This window comes from Triplophysa dalaica, chromosome 5 (assembly GCF_015846415.1).
Source record: "Triplophysa dalaica isolate WHDGS20190420 chromosome 5, ASM1584641v1, whole genome shotgun sequence".
In the NCBI taxonomy this organism is placed as follows: domain Eukaryota; kingdom Metazoa; phylum Chordata; class Actinopteri; order Cypriniformes; family Nemacheilidae; genus Triplophysa; species Triplophysa dalaica.
In genome coordinates this window covers 14,062,597-14,083,171 of record NC_079546.1, presented here as the reverse complement: position 1 = coordinate 14,083,171, position 20,575 = coordinate 14,062,597, and the positions used below count along the sequence as shown (strand labels likewise).

At 39.8% G+C, this 20,575-nt stretch overlaps 1 protein-coding gene across 1 annotated transcript; it reads left to right on the top strand.

The window, feature by feature from the left end:
* Positions 1–508: 508 nt before the first annotated feature.
* On the top strand, positions 509–18,590 carry tmem19 (transmembrane protein 19). The gene is made up of 7 exons (XM_056749253.1): positions 509–645; positions 2,252–2,398; positions 2,701–2,814; positions 3,026–3,163; positions 6,403–6,657; positions 16,606–16,815; positions 18,102–18,590. The coding sequence occupies exons 1-7, from the start codon at positions 609–611 to the stop codon at positions 18,263–18,265; spliced, it is 1,065 nt and encodes a 354-aa protein (XP_056605231.1). The 5' UTR covers positions 509–608; the 3' UTR covers positions 18,266–18,590.
* Positions 18,591–20,575: the final 1,985 nt, after the last annotated feature.

Here is a 20,575-nt window from a genome sequence, read left to right as displayed (position 1 = left end):
ACAAGATAATAGTAGCCTTATAAAACCAAAACAGAAGTAATAATAACAGCAACAACAAATAATGTTAATAAAATATTTTAACGGTTTCTTTAATAGCCTAGATAAGTGTATGTAAAATGTAAGAGTATCAAATATTGAGTAATTATATTATGTATTTTATGTATTTAAAATTACGGTAAGTTACTACTTTACTTGAAGAAACTTTACTACTTATTTTTTCCAGCGAGTTGTTTTAGTAACTATAAGCCCTGTTCCCGAGAGCACATTAGGTGGCACTAGTCGCATTGTAGCAGCGCCATTGAATCAGAGAAGAACAACGATACGGGCAGATCCATTCCATTCAATTTGACTGACAGCACAGAAACCAATCACTCCTTTGCAGCAGCAGATATCCACCAATCACGGTAAAGTATGGCGTTACCCTCATCCAGTCGCTGTAGTGTCCTGTGTTTGCTTAGCATCCTGATAGGCTAGCTCTGCTGCGCTGACTCAGTCGAATTACAGGAAGTGTTGTAAAGCTGACCCGTAGATGAAACTGTAGTGAGCTGGTTGCGTTATTATTAAAGTTCTAAACTGTTAAAGTGGCTGAAGCTAAGTAAACATGGAAAATGTGGGGGACAAGCATTTTTGCGAAGATCCTTTCAGGTGATTTTTTTATATTTAATTATTAATACTATAAAACAAAACAGATTTAACACATGTATAACATAAAATGTTGTATAAAAAACACAAAATGCCACTAGAACGAAGAGGAAAAGGGTACACAAGTGTAGTATACAAAATTAAGTCATTTGAAATTTAAGTTAAATTCTTTCAGATAGAAAGAAAAAAAATGATTTATTGTTGATGAGATTTTCGAAGATCAATTTAATTTGTAATAAAACAAGCATTGTTCAGGCTAGTATTTCATTGTCAAAAATGCTGTTTGGAGCTTATAAATATAAAAAATCGTCATGTCACCGCATAGTACTGTCTAAATATTTTTACAATTGTGAAGAAATTAAATAATATTGCATCAGTATTTAAAGGGATAGTTTACCCAAAAATTACAATTCTGTCATTATTCAATCAGCCTCAGATTGAACAACACTGATCCCTTTAAACAATGAGTGCGTTTCACAGTCAACACGATGATGTCACAGCAATCTCACAGTGATGTCACCATGAGTTTATAGAAAGCTCATGATGAGGTCAAAATGTAACCTCACAGCAAACTCACTGTGTGCTCAAACTGTGATTTTAGAGGTCAAGATGTGACTGGTTTGTCATTTTGTCACCATTATGTTGATGAGTGTTTGCTTTAGTTTAGATCTTGACTCATAAGTGTTTGACCTCATTTCCTCTGGCTGCTGTAGCTGTGTGTTAACTTTATGGTGAACATTTGTTATGTTGACTTATGCCAAAGGAGTCTTTGATGATAGTAAATGTTGAAGAGCAAAGTGTTGTGGAATGTGAGATTCCGCTGTTTTGAGACAAGCATATATTATAAAGATCTTCTAAACTAATTACTCACATAAAGACCTTTGAAATATCTGATCATTTCAAACCAGCAGAATCTCACTCTCTACAAACACACATATCAGACAGTTTTCTCATCAACATTTACCAATTATTATATTATCATCCAAGACTCCTTTGGTATAACTCGATATAACAAATGTGCTCTACCATAGTGAACTCTCAGTTACACCAACCAGCGGAAAAGAAGTCCAACAATGTAGAGTCAAGAGCTACATTTTGATCTCATCGTAAGCTTTCTGTAAACTCATGGTGACATCACTGTGGGATTGCTGTGACATCATCGTGTTGACTGGGTTACATGCGCAAAATAAACAGATATCTATCAAAAATCAACAGAAACCTGTTTTCACGTGTTAAAATAGAAATATGCTGGCTACTCAGAAAAACGCAATAACATTCCCGGGTTTCTCGCATGCAGTGACCATCGTCGATAGTCATATTCAGCAATAGTTCTTCATTTTAACATTTCGACATCAACTGCATTACTATTTTCTGTAATCTGATGCAAGGTAATATAATCCAAAGCATAGTGTTATAAACGTACATACTTAAAAAAAATATATATATATTCATATATATATACAAAACCTTTGAAAGATTTACGATGCTGATGACCATTTAACGTGTCATCACAGGCTTGTGAAAAAGGACCGTTATCACGGTAAGTATTTGTAAGGGATGGGAGCAGTGTTAAGATTTGAACATTTTGATTTCTGTTTTTTTCTTTTAGATTTGCATCCAGGGATAATGCATTTTGAGGATGGAATACTCATTAAAGATTACATTCGGATAATGGCATACATGATTGTTCTGTGTTTTACACTGGCCATTTCACTGTCATTCTGGATTCTGTCCATAACTGCAAGCACATACTATGGTGAGACATTTCTAACAGCTCGTGTTATTTAGTTTTGTTACGGCAAATGGTGATTATGCAAGCATATTGTGCATTTTTAAGGTGCTAGAGTGATTTATTAGCCAAATAACTGGCATTGCTTAATGAACCAGTGGTTGAGTGATTAAGAGAAATAATATGATATAACTGCATTGTAGGTTCCCCAAAACAAAAAAGCTGACAGATATTCCCTTTTTGTAAGATCTTTTGTAGAAATGTGTCTGATAAACGTATAGCTGTTACAGCAGTTTTCATTAATTTTTTTATTAAACACTATTTTGCAGGTACATTGCAACCAGTTTCACCATGGCGATGGCTGTTTTCAGTGCTCATCCCTCTTATGATCACCTTCCAAGCCTTTAAAAAGAAGAGTCTGGATCATAGTGGTGCTGTTGGAGGTGAGAAGCATATTTTGCGGTCTTTCAACTCAACTCACTACTGTAGTTAACAACGCAAGGTTGTGGGTTCACATACCTATGTATAAATGTATAGGATAATGCAATGTAAGTCGCTTTGGATAAAAGCGTCTGCCAAATGCATAAATGTAAATGTACTGCTCATTATTTGACTATATAGTCATTATAACTGAATTAATCTTTCTTTCTGCAGCAATGCTGGTCGGCTTCATTCTGACTATGGCCAACACCAGCTTTTTTGCAACTTTGTTAACATTTTTTGTCACATCCAGCAAACTGACAAAATGGAAAGGGGAAATTAAGAAACAAATCGACCCTGAATACAAAGAAGGTTAGTGTGCATGACTGTTGAATACTGAAGAATGAAAATGTTGGTCATCTTTATTTTTGTATTACCTTTGAGGGATTCGCATTTGCTAATTTTTATTACATTTAGTGATTACAAATGCTAACTGAGTACGTTGAAGGTCCAGTCAGTAAAATCTAGCGTCAAGGTTGCGAATTGCAACCAACCGCTCACTCCACCCCTCCCCTTCGAAACATTACAACGGCTTACAGAACATGGCGAATTATAAACAACAGGACCTAATATATGTGTATGTAGATAGAAATAGCTCATTCTTAGGTTTTATAAACATAACGCTTCATTGTGTAAGCTCTTTATAAACCTCCAAAGACATAGTTATGTATATTTTATTGCATGTTTTGTCAATAGATCCTCCAAAAAATTACACACTGGACCTTTAAACTTCATGTCACCAGTGAGAAATTCAATAGAAAAATATTTAGCATATTTATGTCGCAGAGTTCTTATCATTGATGGATAAATGTAAGTTAATTTCATTTAATACTTTTGCTTGACTTGAATAGAGACTTGAATAGGTTTCCACCAAACAAAGGCATGTCCAAAAGACGTCTTTTTTATATCATTGACAACGTTGAAGAGAAGTCTCCAAAGGAACCAAAATGACCTTTTTTATTACGTCTTGATCCCGTTGTAGTTTAGTTGTCTCTGTCACAAGAAATTCATCGTAACAGACTGTTTCAAAGGCCATAAAATAGTAAAATATAAGTCAACTTTATTTATATAGCGTTTTTTTTTTCAATTTTCATTGTAACAAAACAGCTGTACATGAAACATATTGACTATGAGCAAAACATTAAGTTATACAAGTTAAAACAAAAGAAGTGAACACACACAGAATACAGACACGCACACAGGTTGAAACACACCCACATGCATAAAACACAACTCCACACGCACAGAACACAATACACACACACACAGAATAAAAAAAACTGTTCCCCTGTGGCAAAAACTGCAGTACCTCTACAAGCTCGACAGTGCTTGCACCACTAGATAGGAAAATTATCTACCACCCACGCTGATAAGAACTCACCAAATTCTTTAATAAAATAATATGTTTAAAACATGTTTTATCTTTAGTATTAGGTGTTGTTACATGAAGTACAATGACTTCAAAAGAAATGATATTAAATATATTAAAATGATACTTCTGGGAAATGCTAAAAGTGATATTGTAAAGTGCAGCAACACCTCCCCTGTACCTTTTAGATGAGGCTCGTGTTTATAAGAATAATCTTGGGGGACAGACTCAGGTCAGATCTGCCCCAAAAGCTGTTCCAGTTATTTATAAAAACTAAGTCATTCTGCAGGCACCACCTAGACAACCAGCCATTTAGTGATGATAATCTGCTATAAAATGTATCAGCACGATAAGCAGGGAGGGGGCCAGAAAATATTACAGTGTCTGATATTGTGCATGCGAGCTCACACACATCTTTAATATTATCTTTGGTGATATCTGATTGACGGAGTCATACATCGTTTGTTCCGACATGAATAACAATCTTACTGAATTTACGATTATCTTCGGCCAGCACATTTGAATTTGATTTTATGTCATGCACTCTGACTCCCAGTAAACATTGGAGTATGGTGAATGGTGCCTCTATGTTAACTTCCGTACAAAAGTATCACCAATAACGAGGGCACTTTAAGCAGGTTTCTCCGTCAGTGTGTCACTGAGGGGAGCAAACCTGTTTGAATGGTTGAGTGATGTTTTGACCTGCGACTACGACGTCTCACTGTCACAAAGTTTTCCCTGCTGTGGGGGATCTTCAACTGGAGCAGAACTGTGCGTGCTAACGTTACTCGCATCCAAAGTGTTTTCTTTGGCCCTTACACTCTTACTATCCTCAAATAGAGATTGGATAATAGACTCTAATTCTGAGATCTTCTCTGTCAACCTAGCAATTTCCCTGCATTTATCACATGTAAAACCCTTGCCTCTGACAGAGAAGGCTAAGCTAAACATGACATGACAGGGGTCTAGACTGCGACTACATATTTCCTGCCAATGCGACAAGTTTTCTTAATGGTCGCACCAGTGCGACTGCCAAACTGATCAATATATTATTTTTGTGTATTATAAGTTTAATGCGCAGAAATGTTATATTGGGTAAGCGGTGCATTCAGTCACTCATTTTCAACTCCCCTCCTTCAACCATTTACTTATCTATCAGTGCCCCCAAATAACAAAGACGTGATTCGCGGATAAGAGGCGAAGGATCAAAAGAGAAGACGAGTGAAGCTCTCAATCCTGCAACTAAAATAAATTTGCAGAATAAAGGAATTTCCCCGGCTAAGGTACAAAACAGCAAACATAACGAAATGCGTTGCGAGTATTGTATGCATGTGAAGCTAATGCAGGAAACATGTGTTTAAACTTTCAGCACTAAACTATTGTATAAAGCTCTCCATCAAAACAGCAAAGCATACAAAACGTTAAACATCACGCTAAATACTCTTTATTTTTAAGTCGCTATTGATTGAAGCCAAACGTGTATCAGCACATCTTTCATGAAGGATAATCACTAAAAGCCTTCAGTTTGAGATACGCGCGCTCCAAGACAGTCAGAGCACAAAATACTTAACGGAGTTCTCTTTCTTTTCGTCTTTTCAACGTCGTCAAGATGTCTTTCTCATATGCCTTTGTTTAGTGGGTTATGGTTTAAGGGAACTGCTTCTTAAAATTGTTACATAAAAATGATTAAAGAACTTTTTTGAGTATACATTTATTTAAAGGGATAGTTCACTCAAAACTAAAAAAATTGTAGTAATTTATTTAAACTCATGTCATTCGAAATCTTTCTTCAACCAACATTCTTAAAAATATATTTTAGTTCTGCAGAATGAAAGATAAGCTGGCATGTTTTTATTGACATGAGGGTGAATATGTGATGAAAGAATTGACATTTGTTTAATTATTATATAAACTAGCAGATGAACTGTAGCAAAGTTTATTTTTCCTTGTGGTCACAGAGAATTGTTTTTCAGTTTGTACTAAATTCTGAATATTCATTGTGTAAAGTATTGCTGTTATTCCTTTGGTTATTCCATTGTTGTAGCAGTTGTAAGGGTCATTGATTCGATTCCCAGGGAACACACACACTGAATACTTGTTTTGGGAAAACACTTAAACGGAAAATGCATTTAATGCTAATTACCTGATATAACATGACGTTTGGTGTTTTTGACATCCACAGGAGGCCAAAGGAACTGGTTGCAAGTGTTGTGTAATGGGGGAGTTCCCACAGAACTGGCTCTTCTCTATATGATTGAGGCTGGTCCTGGGGAAATACCTGTAGACTTTGGCAAACAATATTCTGCTTCATGGATGTGCTTATCACTTTTGGGAGCCCTTGCTTGCAGCACAGGGGACACCTGGGCTTCAGAAGTGGGTCCTGTGCTTAGTAAGAGCAAACCCAAGCTCATCACCACCTGGAAAGATGTCCCAGCAGGTACTAAACAATAAGACACTGAATATTCTAGGTTAACAGAGAAACTACAGCTAAAAAAAAATAATTACATAATATGCAGCTGCCACACTTGTTCAAAAGTATAACCCTGACACCATGACCATATGAGTATGTTTGTAGCTCAGACAGTGTTCCTTAAGCTCAGTAGAGCAAGTCAAGTCGCAGTACTTAAATAAACAGAGGTTAATTTTTTCGATACATGTTTATTTTTGCACAGAAAAGATGAACTTATATACATACATTATGTATCTTATTCATATTGCTATATATGAATTATATGCATAATTCTGTGCAACATGAATATCTGAAAATAAATGTGTTGCTTACACAAAAGAAATCCAGTCTGAAATGTATGATAAAATCTAATTCAATTTAATTGAAATGGTCTACACAGAAATGAAAATACTTGTATCTGACAGAATGACTTAAGCATTTATACAGGCTATGAAGCTTATAAGTATTGTGACTGAAAATCTGCCTATTATATGTTTTAAATATATGATGCTGTAATACTTGTGGTGTCCATTAAAGTGCACAGTAGGCCTAGGGAATTTGCATCTAGTTTATTGACTTCGATCTTCAATCTTGTTTATCAAAATGAACGGATCTTTTTAATTTTGGCAGAATATAAATAAAATGTATGTTTAATATAGCCCAGTGATTAAGTTATCAAGCCCTTCTTTATTTTAAGATGATTTTAATGTTTAAGGAACATAAAAATTCGGGCTACGCCGTTATAGCCAGATTCCCCAATTAATCTAATTATGAGATGAAATGTAGGCCTATCAGTTATGATCAATGACCACATTTCTAATAAAAAAACAACCAAGGCAAAATTATGACAAACAGAAACGATTAGTTCATTATATTAGTAATCGTTTTATTACACTGACTATAAAGAAATTACATTCTTACCTTTCCTTGTGGTTCTTGTGATGTCGGATGAAATTTGACATAGTGGTTGTCATGTCAAAATCCTTGCATTGCATACTCTGCATCTGGCAAATCTTTTTTTTATTTTCACGGTCCAGTTCAAAGTCCTTGTAGCCAAACATGACTATGTCGACTGTTGTCTGCCATTGTAACGGCAACAACTGTTTCAAGCCGCCAGGCGCATGAGCAGTTTCCTCTCTATCATAACTGCTCTAAAGTAATTGGCCATTACACCTTGTTTGGCACGGTTTTAGTTGAGCAGCGTTAAAGGCACAGGCGTTATAGTGCTGCTGAGTCACAATAATTATTTTAATTAATTTCATTACTTTACTTTATTAAAAGTTCAAGTCATTGTCGAGTCTTCCATTTAAAGTCGAGTCTTCCATTTAAAGTCAAGTCTTCCATTTAAAGTCAAGTCTCAAGTCACTTGCTCTCAAGTCAAAATCAAGTAAAGTCATTTTCACACTTCAATCAAGCAAGTCGCAAGTCCTGAAAATTGTGACTCGAGTCCCCCACCTTTTCACACACCGTCTGGTGTAAATGTCCTGGAGGGAGTGAAGCTCACCTCCGACGGTGTTCCTGGCAGCTCGTTCCACTCTCTGTAGGGCTTTCCGTTTGAGAGCGGTGCTGTTACCGTACCAGGCAGTGATGCAGCCAGTAAGGATTCTCTCTATTGTGCCGGTATAGAATCGAGTGAGGATATGGCGATTCAGACCAAACTTCCTCCGCCGTCTCAGGTAGAAGAGACGTTGGTTAGCCTTCTTCAGTACAGCTTCAGTGTGAGTGGTCCATGTAAGTTCCTCTGTGATATTGACACCAAGGAACTTGAAACTATTGACTCTCTCCACTGATGCTCCGTTGATGGTGTTCTCCTCCTAAAGTCCACCACCAGCTCCTTGGTCTTACTGATGTTGAGAGAGGTTGTATTCATCATACCAACGTGACAACGTGGCACCTCTTCTCTGTAGGCTGTTTCATCAGCGTCAGTGTTCAGACCTACCACCGTCGTGTCGTCGGCAAACTATATGATGGTGTTGGAGCTGTGTGTTGCCACACAATCCTGTGTGTACAGGGTGTAAAGGAGTGGGCTGAGAACACATCCTTGTGGCGCTCCAGTGTTTAGGGTCAGTGATGAGGAGGTATTGTTGCTAATTCTGACTACCTGTCGTCTGTTAGAAAGGAAGTCCAGGATCCAGCTGCACAACAAGCTGTTTAGGCTCAGTTCCCAGAGTTTCCCATCTAGCTTGCAGGGCACAATGGTGTTGAATGCAGATCTGTAGTCTATAAACAGCATTCTTGCATATGTGTTCCTTTTTTCCAGGTGGGAGAGAGCAATGTGTAGTGTATGTGCAATGGCGTCATCAGTGGAGTGGTTATTGCGGTATGCAAACTGTAGTGGGTCCAGTGAGGGAGGCAGAACAGATTAGATCAAATCTTTAATTTGCCTCTCAAAGCATTTGCTTATGATGGGGTTCAGAGCAACAGGACGCCAGTCATTTAAGCAAGTACAACAAAAGTCACAAATTCTTTGATGAACAATAAGTGTAAAATAACAGATAAACACATGAAGTCTGTCAAGATCTCACCAGAATAGAATTAAACACAAACATCATTAACATCTTCACTTATTGTATGTTTCGATGGACAGAAACACAGAAGCCGTCTTGCCTCTTACACTTGGTTTATTGAACTGCCCCCGCTCTACCTCCGTGCTCTCTGTTACACGTCATAGGAGGAGCGGCCGGCCTTAAAGGGGAATACACATCACTCTACATCCCCCCTCTTTTAGTAGAAGATAAACAAAACAAACAGTGAAAACAAAGTATAACCAACCATATAACATAGGATGACAAAACAGGTGCAATGAGAAGGAACATTTGTCTGCACAAATATCACATGCGTACACACGAATATGAAAATGCATAGCACGTTTCAATCAGGTCATAACATAGTCTTTGTAATATTGGTTAGGACGGCTGACTCTTCCAGAACGAGTCACCACTGAATGTTTGCCCTCCGTGTCAATGTGACAATCCACTTTAGAGGACAGTGGTTGCTGTACGGGCCCCTCAGCATTGGATGGTGTTGCAAGAGTCTCAGCATTAGTCACCACTGGAAGATCATCCTCAAAGTCAGCTGGAGGGGATTCTGAGACGTGGAGGAGATGCCGTCTGTTCCTGGTGTACTTGACACCTTGTGATGTCACAACGTAGCTATTTGGTTGCTGGGCAGGGGAATTCACAATTGCTAGCCTGTCAAAACCACGTGCTGTCTGCATCCTGACCGTTTGCCCTGGCTTCAGTGCAGGGAGCTGATGAGCATTTCTGTCATAATAGTCTTTTGCCCTCAGTCTTTGTTTTGTGATGATGTCCTGTATGTTTGTGTGAACAACAGGCTGAAGCATTGCCTTGGCCACTGGGAGGAAGGTCCTTGTTTGTCTAGATAGAAGGCATTGTGCAGGGGAAGGTAAGCCATCTCTTGGAATATTACGAACATGGAGAAGTGCAGCACGGATGTCAGTATGATCGCGGTAGCATTTTTCCAGAAGATGCTTGGCAGATCTAACTGCACGCTCAGCCAATCCATTGGACTGGGGATAGTGAGGGCTGCTGCGAATATGCTTAAAGTCCCATGTGCATGCAAAATCTTCAAAATCCTTGCACACAAACTGAGTAGCATTATCAGTCATTAGAGTGTGAGGGACACCATGTACTGCAAAATGTCTTTTCAGCTTTGCGATAACCGTGATGCTTCTCATGTCAGGAAGGTAATCCAGCTCAAACCAGCCTGAGAATGAATCCACAAGGACTAGATGTGTTTTTCCATGCCAATCAAACAGGTCAGCAGCCGTGAAAGACCAAGGAAGATCCGGGATGTCATGGAGCTGCAGTGGTTCTTTTGTCTGATGAGGTTTGAGTGCATTGCAGGGTGCGCAACGAGAGAGTTCAGCATCAATATCAATGTACATCGATGGCCAATACATAATTTCCTTAGCTCTGCGCTTTGTTGCTGTGATACCAGGATGGCCCTGATGTAACTGACCTACATAAAATTTCTGTAGCGCAGGTGGGATAATCAATCTCTCCCCACGAAGCAGCAAATCATCCTGAATGGTCAGCTCATCTCTCATTGAAAAGAAGGGACGCAAGGAATATGGAAGTTCTTTTGAGGTGGCTGGCCAGCCACTTCTAATCATGTCAGAGAGCTGTTGGCATGTGACATCTTTTTGCACAGCAGCCCTGAGTTCATCTACCCGACGGGAAGATAGTACCTGGACAGTCATGACCTCCAGCAGGTCATCGGTGAGTTGTGGGTCAGATGTGGAGAGGTGGGCCCGGGACAAAGCATCAGCCACAAACAGCTCCTTACCACGTTTGAAGATGACATCCAAGTGATAACGATGCAGTTTCATCATCATACCCTGCAGTCGGGGTGAGGCCGTGTGGAGTGGCTTCCTTAATATTGTTATTAAGGGCTGATGATCAGTTTCTACAGTGACAGGGCGGCCATAGATGAAATCATGGAATTTTTTTGTCGCAAACACAAGTTCCAGCATTTCTTTTTCAATTTGAGCATAACGGGACTCGGTGGGTGTGAGGGCCCTTGATGCAAATGCCACAGGCCGCCCTCGCTGTAAACATACCGCACCAAGGCCATGTTGGGAGGCATCCGCAGAGAGAATTACAGGTATGGATGTGTCAAAATATTGTAACACTGGGGGGTTTGTCAGAGCCTGTTTCAGTCTCGCAAAAGCCTTGTCATGAGTCTCATGCCAGCACCACTCCGAATCCTGATGAAGCAACGGTCTTAAAGGACCAGTGATGTCGCTGTACTGGGGAATGAATTTTGATAAGTAATTTGTCATGCCCAACAACTGCTACAAAGCTTGTTTTTCCTGAGGTTTTGGCATGTCACGTACCGCCTTTGTTTTTTCAGGGTCAGGTTTGACACCATCAGCAGTCAGCAGGTGACCTACATACTGGACCGAATCGACTCTGAATCTGCATTTGTCCGGGTTGAGTTTCATGTTAATGGCACAAATTTTGTTCAGTACCTGTCGCAAACGATCATCGTGTTCCTCATGCGTCTGGCCCCAGATGAGGATGTCGTCAACTACAATTTCACAAGGCTCTCCAGCAAACAATTGCTCCATTGTTCTCTGAAAGACCTCACTGCCTGTGGAGATTCCATATGGCATCCTCAAAAATCTGAAACGGCCAAACGGGGACATAAATGTGGTTAATTTGGATGAAGCTTCATCAAGGGGGACTTGCCAGAACCCACATTTAGCATCCAGGATGGTAAACACTTTAGCACCAGGCATATCTGCAATGATCTGTTCAATTGTTTTTAGGGGGTGCCGTGGTCTGAGGAGGGCTTTGTTAAGATGAACTGGGTCTATGCAAATCCTCACAGACCCATCTTTTTTTGTTGCTGCAACCATGGCGGATACCCACTCCGTTGCCTCAGTTACAGGTGTTATCACACCCAGCTCAGTCATGTGATTCAGTTCTGTTTTCACTTTTTCTTTCATGGCTATTGGTACTTTACGGGGAGCACATACTACAGGGGTCACTGTGTTATCCAGTCTCATGTGATATACAACTGGCAAGCTGCCAATGACATCACAGTCAAAAAGATCTCTGTATTCACGTACCTCCGGCGCCTCATGATGCAGCATGTGTACATCAGGTCCGGGTTGGATGAGTCCCATAGCGATGCTATCCTTTAGACCGAGAAGGGGTTTTACATCACGATCCACTACATGAAATTTAAATTCCCCACGGACACACTGCAACACTGTTGTTCCCTCAGTGTCAATTGTCTCTCCTCCATAAGCCACAAGATTGACTTTCTCTGCTATGTTGGTAGGGAAGGTGTGATTCAAACCTTTCAGCATTCGTTTTGATATTACATTACACTTGGCCCCAGTATCAACTTTTACTTTCAGTTGGCCATTTCCATTTTTCAATTTCAGCGTTGTGAAAATCTCACCCTTCTGACTGGTGAGCTCAACAGGGTCACAGAAAAAAGTGTCCTGCATCTTGTCATCAGGTTGTGCATCCAGCTCATGTATTCTATCCCTTTGCTGAGCCCTAGGCTGATAGAACGTTTTAGCATCTATTTGCTGTGTTGGTGCTGATCTGCAGCATCTCGCAAAGTGGTTTAGTTTACCACAGTTGTTGCAGCGTTTGTTGTATGCATGGCATTTGTTTTTTTCAGCAGGATGTTGGCCATTACAGTTTGAGCAATGTGATTTTTGCAGAGCACATACCTCTGTGTCTTTTCTCAGCGCTCTCAGACTTTTCTCAGACTGTTCATGCAGCAAACATATGTTAACAGCCAAGTCCAGGGTGAGGTTTTTTTCACGGAGTAACTGTTTACGAACTGTGTCATTTTCTATACCGCAGACAATGCGGTCTCTAATGAGTTCATCTTGCAATGATCCGAATTCACATTTCTTAGCGAGAATTTTCAAAGTAGAGACGTATGCTTGCACAGATTCGGTTGGACTTTGAACAGCGGTATTAAACGCGTGTCTATCCATGATGACGTTCTTTGCGGGTAAGCACAATTCAGAGAATTTAGTTAGAAGTACCTCTGGATCCTCATGATCTTCCCCGTCATCATACACAAATGTTTCAGACTTGTCAACCGCTTCGGGACCAGCAAGGTTTAACAATGTGTAGGCTTGTACTTTCTTTGATTTATCAGACAGGCCTGCATAGCAGTAGATGCGCCATTCCTTTTCAAACTTTCTCCAGTTATCGGCAATGTTGTCATCAAAGACCAACGGATCGATACGGCGAAGCCCCTGTGCCATTTTTTGATCCCACTTCTTACACCATGTATGTTTCGATGGACAGAAAAGAAGCCGTCTTGCCTCTTACACTTGGTTTATTGAACTGCCCCCGCTCTACCTCCGTACTCTCTGTTACACGTCAAAGGAGGAGCGGCCGGCCTTAAAGGGGAATACACATCACTCTACACTTATTACAGACATCACTTTCACTTTAGTTATTTATCTTATTGAAAATTAACAGAGATGTAACTCTAGTTCATTAAAGTGGTTTAATTATGTTTTAGGTTACTTTTGCTTGAGTTGGACTCTTGACTTTGTTGCAGCTCATTACCTTTTCTGGCAGTTGCATAAGTACTTTGTTATATACACGTATACTGTAAATCTGAAAGAGACTTTATGTTTGCTTAGTTACTGAAAAAACATCAGAAAGATAATTGTTATATAATAATAGTATAGCGTTTATGATTTTTTAAGATATATTGATAAAGCTATTATAGTAGTTATTGAAGAAAATCTTTGCAATTGAGACAAACTTAGACATTTACATACAAATCTCATCAGTGGTGACGAACAATCATGAATGAGTTTTATACTATGCACCCAGCATGCATTGCAGCATGATGCATTTCAGTTGATTGTCACCATTGTTGATGTCTCTGTGTGTCTGACTCATTCTGTAGATTAATCTCTTGACAATATATGGTGAGAGTACTTTTGGACATTAAAATGCTCAAATTTTATTTGTTCCCATCACTTCATGACAATTTTCCCGCAGTATGGTCACTTTTGTGCATCATACCTGACGATATTGCGTAGTTCTTTGTGAAGGAAATGACCACCATCAGCAATCAATTCTCTGCGCCACCGCTTCCTGACCACGGCCAATCCCCTGACACATGCTTGCTCCCCTCGTTCTCGCTCCTATCTGAAGAGGACGTTTCCAAGGTCATTTCTTCTAACCACCTGACTACCTGCCCCCTAGATCCCATCCCCACTCATCTCCTACAGGCCATCTCTCCATCGGTTGTTCAACCTCCTGGACAGCAACCAGTCTGGTTTCAAGAACGATCATTCTACTAAGACTGCGCTGCTCTCTGTCATTGATGCCCTGAGACTGGAAAGAGCTTCCTCCAACTCATCTGTTTTCATCCTACTGGATCCATCTGCCGCCTTTGACACCGTTAACCAACACATCCTCCCGTCCACCCTCAAGGTTATGGGGGTCTACGGAATGGTGCTACAATGGTTCAGGTCTTACCTCAGGTAGGTCATTTAGAGTATCCTCGAGAGGTGAGGTGTCTGAGTCCCAACATCTCGACACAGGTGTGCCTCAGGGCTCAGTGCTTGGTCCGTTGCTATTCTCTGTATACATGACATCTCTAGGCTCTGTCATTCGGAAACATGGCTTTTCCTATCACTGCTATGCGGATGATACACAACTCTACTGTCTTTTCGGCCTGACGATCCGACTGTTTCTGCACGCATCTCAGCTTGCCTAGCCGACATCTCACTCTGTCGGTGAGATGCATAGCCGACATCTCACTCCTAACAGCTGAACCTAACAAAAACAGAACTGCTTGTAATCCCGGCCTACACAAGGCTCATCACAACCTCTCCATTCAACTGGGCTCATCAACCATCACATCTTCCAGAAAGGCAAGAAACCTGGGAGTGGTGATCGATGATCAGCTTAACTTCACAGATCAAGTTGCCAGCACCGCCCGGTCTTGTCAATTCATCCTCTACAATACTAGGAAAATTAGACCCTTCCTTTCAGAGCATGCTACGCAAATCCTAGTACAGGCTCTTGTCCTGTCCAGACTGGACTACTGCAATGTGCTCTGGGTGGTCTTCCAGCTTGCACAACAAAACCTCTACAAATGATCCAGAATGCCGCGGCAAGAGTTAGCTTTAATGAACCTAAGAGAGCACACGTCACTCCTCTATTCATTAAGCTAAATTGGCTCCCTATAGTCGCTTGCATCAAATTCAAAACCCTGCTCCTGGCCTACAAGACCACCAGTGGTTCGGCACCCCCTATTCTTCACTCGCTAATACAGACATATGTACCCGCCAGATCCCTACGCTCTGCAAACGAACGACGTCTTGCTGTGCCATCCCAAAAAGGTAAAAAATCTCTCTCACAAACCTTCTCCGGATCGGTTTTACTTATGTGGAATGATCTCCCTGCTACTACAAGATCTGCATATTCTGTAGCCATCTTTAAGAAACGTCTTAAAACACATCTCTTCCGTCAACACCTGACTGCTCAGTTCTGACTTCTATTTCTTCTCTTTCTAAAAAATTAAATAAAAACTCTAACTTAGCTCTGTATACTGTATTAGGTTATATGAGACCAGTCTTGTTTTTTTATTTCACTTACGTTTTGTTGTCCTTATGCTGTCCCAATTGCTTCCATTGCTTACCCAGCCTGTAAGTCGCTTTGGAAAAAAAAGTCTGCTAAATGACTTAATGTAAATGTCCATTAATGAAACAAACATGTTTTGAGTAAAACGTTCAGAGGAATTATTTTTAATAATGACAGCCAACAGCACAACTAAAATAAACACTGGTCATACTAATGGTGACTTGCAAATTTAACCTCAATACGAGCTTTTGCAGTATATGACCTGCAGTAACTAGCTGGCAACAGTGTTGCCAATATATTACTGTAGAAATAGCAGGTAAGGTCTAACAGTGCAGATATTGCTCTGCACTTTCAAAGCCATTTTCCCCTCTGTGCTCTTGTCTTGACTCGGAATGCAACCAATCAGATCTTCAGGGTGCCAGCATAACCAATTAGAAAGAACGAAAATAATTGTATTAATCGTCAGCTTTACTCTAGCTCAGTGGTAAAATCATGGCCCAGATTGTGGGTTCGATCCCAGGGGATTGCACATACTTAGAAACAAATTTATAGAATAATGCAATGAAAGTCGCTTTGGATAAAAGCGTCTGCCAAATGCATAAATATAAATATATAAGAAAAAAATTTTTTAGACCCCAGCGATTATCGTTTTCAAGACGGATGGTCGCTGTCTTGTCCGAGTGCTCGGGTAATAGTGCCCATCCCTACTATGGGCAACAATGATGTTATTGTCAGTTAAACACATTTAATAAATCATTATTGTTGTAATATTATATTAATACATGATTAATAATAATATGCCATTTTCATTTAAAATGAATCATAGGTACAAATGGAGGTGTGACGGCTGTTGGTCTACTGGCTAGTTTATTGGGTGGAGCAGCAGCGGGTGGAGCATATTTCTTCACCCAGTTGTTGCTGGTTAAAGAGCTGAATTTGGCAGTTCCGCAGTGGCCGATTATCTTGTATGGAGCCATAGCAGGTCTGCTTGGATCAGTGCTGGACTCGTTCCTGGGTGCCACCATGCAATTTTCAGGTAAGGTGTCTTACAATGTGTCAGTTAACAACATCAATTGTTATTAAAGTGATAGTTTAAGCAAAAATGAAAAAGCTTAACTTAACCTCTTGCCATTTCAAACCTGTATGACTAACTTTTTGTGCAGGAACAAAAAGGACTGAACTACACTGTACCCATTCACTTGCATTGGTTTTGTGTCCATAAAATAAAAGTGAATGGGGACCGCCATTGTTCAGTTACGAACATTTTTCAATATATGCTCTATGATGGGAGCTTGTGGCTATGTGTAAGAAAGTCAAATTAACTTGTGTGTTGATAGGATATTAATGTAAAAACAGTTGGTTATGTCTTAAGTGAATTATAAAGGATGGATAATATATTTTTATCATGTGGTAGGAGTAGAGCTGGGCGATGTGTTTAGATAAAAATATCGATAATCAACCTTAAAATCATCGCGATAATCAATAATAGCGGGTGTGTTTGATTCATGCAACGTTGGGCAGATAATCAATCTGCGGAAACGGACCGGGAGGAAATTAATTTATTAATTGGCCAAGTGCCAAACAAACATGCACGCAGGAATGCATCCACTCACACACAGGAGTGCCACGCGCACAGACCAGTGTTGACAGGGTATTTTGACAGGGTCATCGACAAAATAAACAGGAGGGATGATTTTGCAATGTGGTTTAGATTATATAAAGTTTTGCCCTGCAGTAGGAAAATCTGACAGGGTAGGACAAATCAAACACCGTAAAACCTCTCGAGCCTGAGGTTTTGCTTTTTGCTCAGCTCGTCTTTCTATTGGTCTATCTGTGCAGCGACTAGTAGAAAACAGCAGCACGTTCAACTGACCGAACAAAACAGCATTTCCAAAATTCTGTCACTGTTACTGACTGCCTGGGCATATGAACATTAAGGTTCACGATAAAGCCTACATTGCATGATATTGTTTTAACGCGTATTTTCCATTATTATCAATTATCATCTTGTATCTGTCTGTTTTAATCGACATCGGGATATTTGCGAGACTTTGGCGATATACGTTAACATCGTCACATTGCCCAGCCCTAGTGACTAGTACACAGAATATCAGTTAATTATACGGGATTAGCAATTTCTTGATTTTCACCAAAGGGGGACTTTAGGAAATGAAGCTTTTAATGTTAATTTTGTAGTGATCCTTAAACTCAAAGATGAGTTTTACAGCAAGTTATGAAATTCTGGATTTTTTTAATGAATAAAATATTTCTTCTTGCAATATTAAATATTTTGTATCTTTCTTTTTTAAACTCCCCATCAAGGATACGATGAAACCATCAGGAAAGTTGTGAGTCATGAGTCACCCGATGTCAAGAGAATAAGTGGGAAACCCATTCTGGATAACAATGGAGTGAATCTTTTCTCTTCCATCCTCATAGCTCTGTTCTTACCTGGGTTTGCTTGGGTATTCTGGCCTAGGCAATGAATTGTGAGGTTTTATTGTTTAAGATTTATTTCCAAATTATGCTTAAACAACCCAGTTTCTTTATTTTTAGACAAAGTCTACAAGTTAATCATAATATGTGTTTCTATGAGCTCAAGATGATGTAAAAATGTAGTACTACATTTCTCCAATACAGACATTAGATGGCAAATTGTATTTGAGCATAATCAAGGTTCTACACTAAGGATTGTTATACTGACCCGGACAGCCAGTGATCCAAATGTTTCCTTGGCCTGCCAAAATTTTCACTGACCTCTACCATAATAAATACATAATTGTGAAATTAATAAATAACATTGTCTAGTAATTTGTTTTGTTTGTTGTTTTTACCTATGTTTACATTTCATTTAGTCATTTAGCAGATGTTTTATCCAAATTTACAGAGAGTTCAGGGAGAAATAAGCAATTTTTCATACAGGAGCTATCACAACTGGGGCCGAACCTGGGTCGTTGGTGTGATGCTCAGACGTAGTAACCCCTGAGCCATGATACAATCCAACAAGCAGAGCCATAAGTAGGAAATAAAGATGTACATATAAATCTACAGTAAAACATGGCTTATTAAGTCAGAAAAGAAAATGCTTAAAAAAAATTAAAAGTTTTTATTCTTGAATAGCCTATATAGCTGGCTTGACAGAAAATAACTAAGCAATAATGTGAATAAGTAAATAATTAATAAATTATATTTATTAATCACTCCATCCAGGGTGTATCCTGCCTTGATGCCCAAAGACTCCTGAGATAGGCGCAGGCTCCCCGTGACCCGAGGTAGTTCGGATAAGCGGTAGAAAATGGATGGATGGATGGATATTTATTAATTACTAACAATTAAAAATTATATTATTGGTCAAATTAAAGCCAAAGTAGCCTTAAAACACATAGTAGGCATTACTACTGCACTTACAGTTGTGTTCAAAATTATTCAACCCCCAATGCTGTAAATGGTTTTAGGGAATTTAGTGTACATTTGTAATTGTATTCAGAATGAAATCCTACAAGAACTTCTTAAAGAACCATATGCAACTAAAATGACATCAATTAGTTTTGTAATACAGTAGTAAATGTTTCTTTTGTGAATTCTTCATTGACATAATTATTCAACCCCTTAAAGACTACCACTCTGAAGAACAGAGGTTCAATTAAGTGTTTTCAATCAGGTATTGAAAACACCTGTGGATATCAGGGAGCAGCAATAAAGCCTAATAAGCACCAGTTAGGCAGCTTTAAAACGCCTGTGATACTCAGCTCCTTCTAGACATTTACTGGTGTGGTTACAAACATGGTGAGGTCAAGAGAATGGTCCAGGAAGACAAGAGAACAGGTGATTACTCTTCACAGGAAGGGCAATGGCTATAAGAAGATTGTTGAAAGATGTTAAACATACCAAGAGACACCATAGGAAGCATCATTTGCAAATTCAAGGCAAAGGGCTCTGTTGAAACGCTACCTGGTCGTGGCAGAAAGAAGATGCTGACTTCGACTGCTGTGCGCTACCTGAAGTGTAGAGTGGAGAAAAGTCCCCGTGTGACTGCTGAGGAACTGAGAAAAGATTTGTCAGATGTGGGTACTGAAGTTTCTGCTCAGACAATACGGCACACCCTGCGTAATGATGGCCTCCATGCCAGAACTCCCTTGCTGTCCCCAAAGAATAAGAAGAGTCGACTGCAGTATGCCAAAAGTCATGTGGACAAACCACAGAAGTTTTGGGATAGTGTTCTGTGGACTGATGAAACAAAATTAGAACTGTTTGGGCCCATGGATCAACGCTATGTTTGGAGGAGGAAGAACAAGGCCTATGAAGAAAAGAACACCTTGCCTACTGTGAAAAATGGCGGGGGGTCAATCATGCTTTGGGGCTGTTTTGCTTCTGGAGGTACTGGGAAGCTTCAGCGTGTGCAAGGTACCTGAATTCTCTTCAGTACCAGGAGATATTGGATGACAATGTGATGCAGTCCATCACAAACCTGAGGCTTGGAAGACGTTGGACCTTTCAACAGGACAATGATCCCAAGCATACCTCCAAGTCCACTAGAGCATGGTTGCAGATTGCAGGCTGGAACATTTTGAAGTGGCCATCGCAGTCACCAGACTTAAATCCGATTGAGAACCTCTGGTGGGACTTAAAGAAAGCAGTTGCAGTGCGCAAGCCTAAGAATGTGACTGAACTGGAGGCTTTTGCCCATGATGAATGGGCGAAGATACCCGTAGATCGCTGCAAGACACTTGTGTCAAGCTATGCTTCACATTTAAAAGCTGTTATAACTGTAAAAGGATGTTATACTAAGTACTAAG

Bases quoted from the DNA above. Each gene is read 5' to 3' on its own strand.
- tmem19 (XM_056749253.1), top strand. From the start codon at position 609: ATGTGGGGGACAAGCATTTTTGCGAAGATCCTTTCAG. The intron at 6,658-16,605 runs GTACTAAACAAT...AATGAATCATAG, and splicing joins CTGGAAAGATGTCCCAGCAG to GTACAAATGGAGGTGTGACG. The intron at 16,816-18,101 runs GTAAGGTGTCTT...CTCCCCATCAAG, and splicing joins TGCCACCATGCAATTTTCAG to GATACGATGAAACCATCAGG.